Raw genomic sequence first — 12017 nt, forward strand, 5'->3', positions numbered from 1 at the left:
TGGTATTCCAGTGGGAAGATTTCACATGGCAGCTTTTAGTTTCTCAAAGAGGAACATTGAGAAGGAATATGCTGACTGGAAATTATTGGATACACATGGAAGAATCAACAACACACTGCTTGAGCCATCCCAGAAGCATATTCCTTCAAGGAAGATGCCTCGCCTATGTGTCATTAGACACAGCTATCAAATAAACTGAAGACAGAGAAATGTGAAAGCAGGGATAACGCAAGGATTAGAAACATCTTTGGAGAATTTGGAATTCATAAAAACCAATTCAAAAAAACCAAAAGTCTTACCCTTAGCTGCTATTCTCAATTATGTCTTCTTTCTTAGTGCCAGGTGACACTATCAAACTCCTCCATACAATCATGGGTGTCTATGGATACACACCCTTGTGGAGAATGTCTAGTGTTGAGCAACAGGCAGGCCGCCAGCAGCTACTTGACGTGGTCACAACAGCATTTTTCTCAGCAGCATCTACCATCTTCCTGTGTATACAGCCTACTCCACACTAGCCTTTCTCCATGTGAAACATAGGAAACTGCCTTATACCAAGTCACAGCCTTGGTCCAGCTAGCTCAGTACTGTCAACATTGACTGGCAGCGGCTCTCCAGGGTTCCAGGCAAGAGTTTCTCCAACCCTACCTGGACATACCAGGGATTTAACCTCGGACCTTCTACATGCAAAGCTGATGCTCTACCACTGAGCTTTATGCTTTATGATCTGAACTGGCTGCCAGTCTATTTCTGAGCACAATTCAAAGTGCTGGTATTAACCTACAAAGGCCTACATGGCTTGGGGCCAGGTTACCTGAAGGACTGTCACCTTCCATATATACTCTATAATCATTCTCAGAGGACCTTCTCTGGGTGGCTCCACTGAATGAGGTGAGCCAGATGGCTACTAAGGAGAGGGCCTTTTCAATGGTGGCATCCCAGTTGTGGAATACTTTCCCCAGAGAGACTCACCTGGCACCTACAGTGTGGTCTTTTGGGCATCAGGTGAAGAGCTTTTTTATTTTCCCAGGCTTTTTAGCCCTTCATTTTTTAAAAAATGTGTTCATGCTTTTTTAGATCTTTGCATTGCTGCTGGTTTTTATCTTGGTTTTACTGTGGTTTTATTCTGTTTGAAATGTATGTTTTTTATAATATGTTTTACTATGTTAATGTATTTTATGGTTTTACGTTTGTTTTGTGAACTACCCAGAGAACTTTGGCTAATGGGTGGGATCGAAATGTAATAAATAAGTAAAAGAAATAAGGCCCAACTGGCATGGTCAAAGGTAAGAGATTATGGCAGTTGTAGTCCAAAACATCTGGAAGGCACCAGGTTGCCTACCCCTGCAGCTCACGGAAGTTGTTTTAAAAGCTGTGAAGCAGAGGGCAGACATCCTTCTCCCTTTCCTGCCAGACAGTCTGTGTATATTTGAGATGATGCTTGGGTCATGACAAAGAAAGGCTCATGATGTGCATGGACAATCTACACATGGGGAGCTTTACACATGGCGAGACTAGGGCTAGATAGAGGAATTCTAACATGACATAGGGATGTCTGAGAAATTCACAACAGATTCAAATGATTTCGGATTTTTATGAATCTGACCTGCGGATTCTACAGTCGACCAGTTCTTTCTGAGTCATGCAGACTGGTTTTTTACTTTTTTGAGGGATTTGCACAAATATGCATTTGCACAAGCGTGCACCTGCATTAGCGCTAATGCACATTTGTGCTAATGCACATTAGTGCAAATGCACATTTGCAAACAGGAACAAAATTCTCACAAATTCCTAAAAAAATTGCGATTCCGACAGTGAGCGGATGATGGAACAAAAGGTGATTGACAATCCCTGAAACACAGATAGAACAGATTTAACAAAATCTGTACATCCTTAATGTAACATGACAGGCAAGGTAGATTTGGCTAAGTGTAACATGTGCATTATGTGGCGGGATGCCATCAAAAATTTGATGCTTTGCCTCACACTCTTTTCAATTGCATTTGGGGGCTCCAACAGATGCTTTTCAGTCCAGGTGATGCATAGGGCAGCACAGTGAAAAGGATCTGAAAGGACATCACTCTGCCTGTAAAACCTGACTTCCCATTTTGTAGCACTGTGGTGCTGATGACTTGGGCTGCTGAATGTTAGTCAAGGGCACGGTCTGAAGATACACGATGCAACAACAAATTTGGTAAACTTCAGTGGGTCTTGGTTTGATCACTGCCTGAACGAAAGACTCCCTTTCAACCCTATGTATGCTATCTTGAGTTCCAGCATGGAAAAAATGTGGGATATAAATGTAATAAATAATTATTTAACATATCTTCATTGCAAAGGCAAATCCTAAAATTTTTGGACTTCCAAATATGCTTAGGATTGGAATCTCAATTTTACAAGGGGCTGGGGGGGGGGAGTAGCCAGCTATAACACTACCACTTAACATACCAAAAAATATCCTTCAGTAGGAGATTATTTCAATAAACTAGATTTATCATGTAATCCCACTATCTTTTTTGGAAGGCACGTTTTTGCATAGAAGCATAGTTTCTTAATTAGTGAAAATCAGGGCAAGAAACTTGCTAAAACTCCTATTAGAACTTTGTGTCCCTGAACCATTAACTTGTAGTTTAACTGCCACATCACTCATCTTACCCCTAATTAAACCCAGATGAATGCTTTCAATGTTAATACCCAGATACTTTAACTGCTTGTGCAGCTTTATTAAATTAACAACAAGCTTCTACAAAAAGCATTCCAGATGTTGCTGAGGAAAATGCAAAACATCAAAATAAAAACTTAAAAAAAAAAAAGTTTGGAAAAGCAAAACTTGGAACAAACTATAAACTAATTAAATATGAGGATGAGTTTTCCAAGAATAAATTGAAGACATAAGGGTTTGATGATACCACAAGTCAACATTATTGCAAAGTCTCTCACATACACACACACACACACACGCACACACACACACACTAAATTCACCCATCATAGCATTATTTCAAACACTGTCTCTTTTGTAATGCACAATATCATTCTTATGCATCAGGAAATGGGATGGGAGCTTTACTGCTGGTTGCCAGAAACAGAGGGATTCTCAGAACAACAAAGAGTCAAATCTGAAAACTGGAATAAAATATTGTTTGGAAGAACAGCTGGAGTCTGATAATCAGAACCAGGGATTTGGGTCTGGTTTCCAGCTTCTGAAAAGGCACCCACTAACTCTCTGCTACTTGTTTCTCTGGGTGGAAAGAAGTGAAAGCCCACATATTATTACTCATGCTTCTCATTCACTACAGTGCTATTGATGCTGACTCATTTCGATTATTCTCAAATCTTGGAGCCTGCCATTGGGCCCACAGGATTCCAGTAGCAAGTGCTAGGCACCTGGATGGTCACAGGATTTCTCTTCTGGATCAGAGGATTGTCAAATCCAAACTAAATTTGGAGATCACCAGACATTATAAAATATCACCCCTTCTATATGCAGGATAGGTTGCATGTGCTTCACTCAATCTAAAAACTAATCTCGGTGGTTATGGGAGTACTTTCCCAGCTCCTACATGTACCTATATCATCTCCCAGTCTCTATACAGCCCACACACACTTCATCTCCTGTCTCAGATAACTGGGTCCACAGCAGCCAGGAACTCATGAACGCACTTTTTGTGTTCATGCATTCATTCCGGAAGAGTTTCACCAGCCCACACTTTACATTGGCTTTTTAGAACTTTACATCTCACGATTCCATACAAGAATAGTGCTCTATACCAGCCTAAAATCCCACATTTAAAACGGGGCTTTCTGCTTCCGTTTTAAATGCAGGATCACAACAGACTCCCTTTACTCACGTTCCCCCCCCCAGCTCTTTCCCCCAGATCTGAGTCTTCCATATGCTTCACTGGTCCACCTCCTCTTATTGCAGGTTTTCCTCTTTTTACAAGGGAACTCAAGCAGAACTCAAGCGCTGTAATTTGATAGCTCATTATCTCTGATCTTTTAAAAAATGGAATACAGGTCATTTAGTGCGGGAGACACCCTGGAGGTTAATGACATCATCTAAAGGACCCACAAAATTCCCTGAGAAACCAATCTCAATAGCAGAATAAAAGCTCTGTGTGAAGAAGCCCTAGAACTCCAAACAGACCTAGTGCATATGTAGTCCAGCATTCTCTTCCCAGAGTGGCCCACCAGATACCCATGGGAAGTCCACAAAGAGGGCATGAGTGCAATAGTGCCTTCCTGCTTGTGTTCCCCAACAACTGGTATTGAGAAGAAGCATATAGCCTCTGATAGCTATCACGATGAGTAGCCTTTGATAGCGTTATCCTCCATGAATTTGTCTAATCTCCCTTTAAAGCCATCCAGGTTTGTGGCTCTCAGTACATCTTGTGGTATCAGATTCCACACTGATTATAATAATAGTATGGTGGTAAATTCCATACTAGGGGCCGCAGTGGCTAAGTGGTTAAGACGCTGAACTGCAGACTGGAAGGTCGGCAGGTCAGCAGTTCGAGACCCGAGTGCTGCGTGATGGAGTGAGCTCCCGTCTTCAGTCCCAGCTTCTGCCAACCTAGCAGTTCGAAAGCAAGAAATTGCAAGTAGATAAATAGGTACCGCCTCGGCGGGAAAGGTAACAGCGTTCCGTGCACCTCGGTGTTCAGTCATGCCGGCCACATGACCACGGAAGCGTCTTTGGACAGCGCTGGCTCTTCAGCTTAGAAACGGGGATGAGCACCGCACCCTAGAGTCGGACACGACTGGTTGGGGACACCTTTACCTTTTACCTTTTTAAATTCCATAGTTGAACTATGAGGTTTTGTGAAGAAATATTTACTTTTGTCTGTCCTGAATCTCCCACCATTCACCTTAATGGGATGACCCCAGGTTCTAGTATTATGAGAGACAAAAACTCAACTGCACTTTCTCTACACCATGCATAATTGTATACACCTCTATCATAACCCCCATCCTTGCTTTTTTAAGCTAACCTTTCCTCATATAGGAGTTGCTCCAGACCCTTTTGGTTGCCTAAATATAGTAGTAACTTCAAAACCTATATCTAATCAACAAAATGTAGGAACTTCACCTGTCCCAAGCTATACTACTGTAGGTACCTTATCTCCATAAATTTCTTATTAACACTTAAAAAAATGTTTGGGAGGTTCTTCTCCTCAGCTGGAAGGGAGAACTGCATTGGGTGCTTTGCGCTGCTATATATTGCTTTACTAATCCCACTTCATCCTCAACAGAAATTTGTAACATTCTCACTCCTTGGACAGCATGTACCTAATCTCCTTCCTCTATAACTTTTAGCACATTCTACCCTTAGGTTTAATGGGATGTCCAGCAAACACACATCTAATTATCTTGAGGGACAAACACATTCAGTGCCGGTTTCAAGTGTTTGTGGGTGCTTGGTCAAGTCACCCTCAGTGGCCCCCCTCTGTCAGTGAGTCTACCTGCTTACCCGCATTGTTGCCAGATCCTCTTCTTACTCAGCATTGTTACTATCTGCTTGCTTGCTTGCCAGGCCATTGAGCAAATAGGGTGTGACACCTATTGCTCTTCCTTCACAGCACCACAGTTGTTTGGGTCAGAATGAGAGGAGGGTGAACAAGCAGGTTGCGATAGTGAAAAGGAGGAGCAGATCCAAGGGGCTATTGTCAGTAGGCTTCCTGCTGGGGTGTGGGCCCTTGGCAGGTGCCCAGCCATGACAGCCCTTGATGCCGGCCCTGGACACCTTGTTTTCCAAGTACACTCCTTGTTAAGGATACTACTTCTCCTTGTTCTTCTTTTGTGGGGAATGCAGTGTGTGGGGAGGGGAGGTTTAACACTTTCTTTATCCACCACAGTCTTGACTAAACTTTGGGTCTGGTTTCCAGCTTCTGAAAAGGCACCCACTAACTCTCTGCTACTTGTTTCTCTGGGTGGAAAGACGTGAAAGCCCACATATTATTACTCATGCTTCTCGTTCACTACAGTGCTATTGATGCTGACTCATTTCGATTATTCTCAAATCTTGGAGCCTGCCATTGGGCCCCCAGGATTCCAGCAGCAATGGAATTTGGGAGCACCCCTCCCAAATTGCACCCCCCAACATGGTTTGAAATGGCACATAATACATAATGACTCTAATACAACCCCTGAAAACACTGCAGGGGTAATACAACCCCTGAAAACACAGTGACACTGCACTGTGAGAAGACCTCTGCTCTCGTTTGCACAAGAGGTCACAGAGCAGTACTAACACACTTTCTCCTTCCATACGTGGTTCTTTCAGTCCAAGCCATTATTCTTCAGAGAGGACCAATTAATGACACCAAATCCAAAGAGTCTCAAATAGATGGCGAATGGCAGGGAAGTATGTGGTAACAAAATACGTCCACAGAATTTAGTACTCTACAAAAATTTGACTAGGCCATCTGCCCACACATACCCCTGTTGGTTATCCTGACAGAAAAGCACCAAATCTCCTCCAGTTTGTAGCCGCTTTCCTGCCTGGTCATTTAGAAGTAATTTTGACTCACCAGAGGTGACCAGGTAATTGGCTAGTAGTATTTGTGAACTTTGCTACAGAAAGATACAGAAACAATATATTATTCCATTTCGAGGTTCAACAATGAGAGAGAGACAGAGACAGAGACAGAGATCTTATTGCTTGGACTTGCCTCTGTGACCATATCTGTTCTCTATACTTCAGGCATTCATTAAAAATATCTGGAGCTTAAAAAAAATGAATGAAAAGAAATAGGAGATAGTTAAGCGACCGTAAAGTCGCTCCTTAATCTGTGAGTCTTACCCAAAATGCCTTTTTATTCCTATCAAGGAAATCTATGAGAGTTTTCATCCAAAATTGGGAGTCTCGGCCCATCCCGTCACCAATTCTGCCTTGATCTTTGAAGCAACCATGTTGCCTTAATTTGTTACTCTGCTGCTTTTGATCTCCTCCCGCTCTGGGAGCTGTGCCAGAAAGGAGAGGAGTCAACACAAATATGTGTGTGAGAGTGTTCAGCCTTTCTGCATAATCTGCCAAAATATGGCCCAACCACATTTTAGCCTTTGCTTGATGCTCCCTATTCTGGCTCATGTTAAAAAGTCATGGCAGAGTGGCTCTAAGAGTGACAAGCATGTGAAATCACCCAGAGCAGTTTCTGGACCACAACATCATAGACAATATTTTAGACAATATATGACTTTAAAAAATGTTTTAACTCTTTTAACCTGGTGTTTTATTCTTTTACCTTGTTGTTCACTGCTCTGAAATCTTCTGAGGTGGAGTTCCATAGAAATATTGCAAATGAATGAATGAATGAATGAATGTTGTTACACCCTCCCCACTTCTCCGAGCACTGAGACATTCTAGGGGTGTAGCAAGTTTGATTTCTTTTGGAAGGAAGTCACTGGAGCCTTATTGACATTTGGTAATATTTTAGTTCATTTGCAGATATACAGGCTGAACAGAGCTGGAGACATAGCTTAACAGTCCAACAGGCAAGCTGTATTCACTGCCCAACATCAGACCTCCATAGAGAGACAGTCAGTAGCATCCCAACATGCTGTTAGTTTACAGAGCCCCCAAACTCAGTTCTCTTGGACTCAGCCAGTCACAGACCCACACTACAGTTCCTATTGTTTCTCTTCACACACAGTCACCTAGGTGACATCACCTTAGCAAGGGGTGGCGAGGAGGGAGGAGGTCTGCTTTTACCCCATTCAGAAGACTTAACAAAGATCATTCAAATAGCCCTTAGCTCCTATGGAAACACATCCTCTGTAAAGTCCAAGAATCATCTGGCCAGGTATTGCCTTACAGCAACCCACAGTGATAGTTCTATTCACGGAAATCTGATAGTAAAACTGATAGCAACATATTTCACTTTCAGGGCTCAGAAAATGCAATATTCCTGCAATGGTGTACCATTTCAGGCCATGAGTCCTGCTGATGTTTTGTTCTGTCTCTGTCATGGTGAGGACTTGGCATCACTGGGTGCTTGTGAGGCCTGGGTTACAGGGTTCTACTATGGAACTATGGATCACGTATTTACCAGGCATGCCAGTTTTCTCAGGGAGGCAGGAATGGGAGTAGGACAGCAGCCTTGGAGTGGTGCTGGGGCTGGAAGACAGACAAGTTAGTCTGTATGTTGCCCCTGCAACTGGGAGACTCAGAAGCCCTCTTCAGGCATTCTTTGTACTATGCTGAAAGAATGTGTGAGGAGAGGAGACCTCCAGCTCTGCCCCCCCCCCTCGTTGTCATTCTCATCCCCCTGTATGTGTGGATGGCGACACCCTGAAGCAGAGCGCCTCCTCTATCCATGGGGACTCTCCATGCAATTAAGAACCCTGGCAAATTAAGGTTCTTAATTGTGCGGAAAGCCACCACGAATAGAGGAGGCTCTCTGCTTCAGACTATTACCCTCCATGCATACAGGGGGATGAGAACAGCAACAGAGGGGGTGGAGTTCTCTTCTAGCTCCTCCCACGCACTGTGTGAGGCGTTCTCCCTTAAAGGGACCATGCTTGCTTTTGAAGACTTTGGCTGTGACACCATGGAAGTGACTGGGATGTGGTGGAGGCGGCTTCAGAACCAGAATTTGAGAATGGCAATGTGACCTTCCTTTGGAAGTAGGGGGCAGGTCCCAGGACTGAGGGACCTGAGGAAAGAGGAGTGTTGAGGGGTGCTTCCACGGCCACATCCTCTTCTGGGTCTGAGAAGTCTATATCAGAGACTCATGACAAATAGAAGGGCAAGCTGGAGAGACGATGTAGAGTCATAGATTGTGTGCTACAAACATGTACTCGTTGATTAAAACAAAAGTGTGCAGAAACACCCCGGGAGCTTATGATTGCATGTGCACATGAGCATATCTTTGCCTGTTGGCATGAGGGGGCAAGACACAGAATGAATGAGCTGACTTTCAATGAGACCTACTGACAAAATGAGTATTTTCAGTGTGCCACCTCCAAAACCAAAAGAGTTTCCCCTTGTCTGATTATATATATACACACACACACACGTTGTTGTTCAGTCGTTAAGTCGTGTCCGACTCTTCATGACCCCATGGACTATAGCACGCCAGGCCTTCCTGTCCTCCGCTCTCTCCCGGAGTGTGCTCAAGTCCATATTCATTGCATCGGTGATGCTATCTAGCCATATAAAATTATTCATAGTGCTTGCAGTTATCTCTTTGTAACAATACATGAAACTCATTGTGTGTTTGCTCATCATGGGTTTCTGCCTCGTAGCATGTCCATCAATACCCCATGCAATAATGTGTGGGCTATCACTTAAAATGAATGTGTGAACTCAAATCAATGGATAAGGCACACAAAACCATTAACTGAAACATTTAAAGATGCTTTTTTGTTTGTTTGATTTTGCACTCACAGCATGTGATAGCCAAGCTGGACGGAACGTGAAGAGCAATGTATGTAAGTGGTGTGATAACACGTACCCAGTCTGTGAAGATCAGGTGTGCTACAGCAACTGTGATTTAAGCTCCTATTGTGAAAAGCCAGAGGAAATCTGTGTGTCTATATGGTAAGCAGAAGAAAAATTAAGAGCACCCCCTAATGGTTGATAAAATAATACATTGTCAGTGAAATCCAATATACATGTAACTTCTTCTTCACTGCAGCCTGGGCCAGTAGTAATTTCCCCAAATTAGCTGTTCACCAGCAAATGTTTCTTTGCAAAGGAAAAGGAAAAGAAACAAAATTGCATAGCTGGTCCCATAGCCACAGAAGGACGGCACGATCAAACTCCAAATAATGAAACAGGTAATTTATTAAAAGAGATAAACAATACATCATCATCATCGTCGTCGTCATTATTATTACTATTATTATTATTAGCATTTATCCTTTATCACCTGCTCTTCAGCTTGAAAGGCTCCCAAGACAGTTTACAGATAAATAAAAATCAGTCAGCCCTTGCCCTCAGACTTTGCAATCTAAAAAGACATGACACAAAAGGAAAAAGGAATGGGGATGGAAAAGGAAAATGAGAGAACTCAGGCACCAATTCTTATTTATAACACACACAATATTAGATATGAATAGATATAGATAACCAAATCCAATACTAAGATGTGTCATCATTAGCTGTAAATTCCAATCTCCGCCCTTCTGTCACTGCTGATCATTCAGCCACATGTATTAAATCAAGGTGCAATCCCATGTGGAATCAGGAAACCAGAGAAACCCATTGAATAGGGCTCTCCATAGAAGAATTCTGGTGCAAGAGATCAGTGGCTGCCTCTTCTTCTTCTTGTCTCTTTTCTCTGTCAGCTTCCTCTGGCTGTATACTCTTGATCTTGTCTCTCCAATGACTCAGATTATTTGGCTGCCCAAAGCATTGAAATCCCCAAACAACTGCTCATCTTCTCATCTGCTTCTCTCTTTCCCACTTCCCACAACAGTCAAACCGACTAGAGTGTTCTTCTCTCTCCTCTCCAATTGGTTGCCCTCAAAAGAGTTCTCTTGTGTGTATGTGTTAAGTTCCCTCCTGCGTCTGTTCTAGCAAGCACAAAAGCTGGAGCTACACACAAATAAAAACAGAATGTGGTAACAGTAAATATATATGCAGATTATAAATACTTGGTAAGGCTCTATCAACAATAACAGAACGGGGTATATGAGGCCAGAGCTGTGACAGTAGGCGCCCTCTCTGCAGTAGAGTTCATACAGCTCCATGGTATATCCTGGAGCTGAGAGCGATGAAACAAAATAGGAGACGGCTTGAGTGCAGATGGAGAAAAACTCCTGGTGGATGTAATTGAACACTGGTGTGTGCCTATGGTCGGGTATATGAGAGGGTGGCAAAGAAACAACACATCACTGCCTCTACTGAATCTTCTATGTGCCACCAAGCAGAGCTTTTCAGGGTTGTCTGAGGCTTATTACATGCTGGCCCTAAGGACACCGTAGATCCTTCTGAGGCCCACTGTAACATACTTGTTAGGCACTTCCAGGATAAAATCTCTTGTATCCACCAGGACTTAAGATGCCAGTGAGTTACCAGGTGAATCAGGTGAGGTATCCAGAGCATAGGCTTGTCCAGTTTTCTTGGAATTTCAGTTGGTTCATCCCAAGGACGTTGACAAGGTGCATGGACTGGTTCATGCAACCACTTCCATTTTAGATCCTTGCCCCTCTTGGCTTATAAAAACTGGCAGGGAGGGAACAGTCAGCTGGGGCAGGGAGGTGATTAATGGCTCCTTGCGAGAGGGAGTGGTCCTGGGCAGTAAAAGAGGCAGTGGTGAGACCATTCCTGAAGAAATCTTCTCTGGACCTGGAACAACTTCATGTTGTTGGCAAATGTTCCTTTCCTGGGCAAGGTCTTTCAGCCAACCAGCTCCAGCCACTCTTGGGTGAGACCAATCATCTGGATCCATTTCAGTGAGGATTCAGACCTGGTTTTCACATGGAAACAGCCCTCGTTGCCCTGTATGATGACCTATGTTGGGAGAGAGTCATGGGGAGTGTGACCCTGTTGATACTCCTTGTTTTCTCAGCAGCTTTTGATAACATCGACCATGGTATCCTTCTGGGACGATTGTCTGAGTTGGGAGTGGGAGGCACCGCACTTCAGTAGCTCTGCTCCTACTTGGATGGATGGCTCCAGAAGGTGGTGCTTAGGGAATATTGCTTGGCCTTGTGTATTCTCCAGCGTTGGGTTCCTTGGGGGTCAGTTTTGTTCCCCGTGCTATTTGACATCTACATGAAACCGCTGAGTGGGGTCATCTAGACTTTTGGAGTGCGTTGCCATCAATATGCTGATGACATGCAGCTCTACTTCTCTTTTTCATCCTCATCAGGTGAGGCTGTGGATGTGCTAAATCAGTGCCTGGCTGTGACAATGGACTGGATGAGAGCTAATAAACTAAAGCTCAGTCCAGACAAGACAGAGATGCTGTTAGTGGGTGGTTGTTCTGCCCAGATGGAGGGTGTTCAACTTGTTCTGGATGGGGTTGCACTTCTCTTGAAGGAGCAGATTCATAGCTTGGGGTTCTCCT

At 43.6% G+C, this 12017-nt stretch overlaps 1 protein-coding gene across 4 annotated transcripts in view; it reads left to right on the forward strand.

The window, feature by feature from the left end:
* Nucleotides 1–12017, forward strand: part of LOC146358318 (TGF-beta receptor type-2-like) — a 59888-nt gene that overhangs the window by 21884 nt on the left and 25987 nt on the right. For 2 of the 4 annotated variants that reach the window (XM_084807706.1, XM_084807714.1), the window contains one exon: nucleotides 9391–9541. The exons of 1 other annotated variant lie outside the window; for it this stretch is intronic. In XM_084807706.1, coding sequence (XP_084663832.1) covers nucleotides 9391–9541 — 151 coding nt within the window. Of the gene's footprint in view, nucleotides 1–9390; nucleotides 9542–9638; nucleotides 9781–12017 lie in introns of those variants that run through there. One more of the 4 variants, XM_084807727.1, reaches the window with a different exon arrangement.

This window comes from Heloderma suspectum, chromosome 1, assembly GCF_057233095.1.
Source record: "Heloderma suspectum isolate Gila_16-S chromosome 1, 16-S_ref, whole genome shotgun sequence".
Classification (NCBI taxonomy): domain Eukaryota; kingdom Metazoa; phylum Chordata; class Lepidosauria; order Squamata; family Helodermatidae; genus Heloderma; species Heloderma suspectum.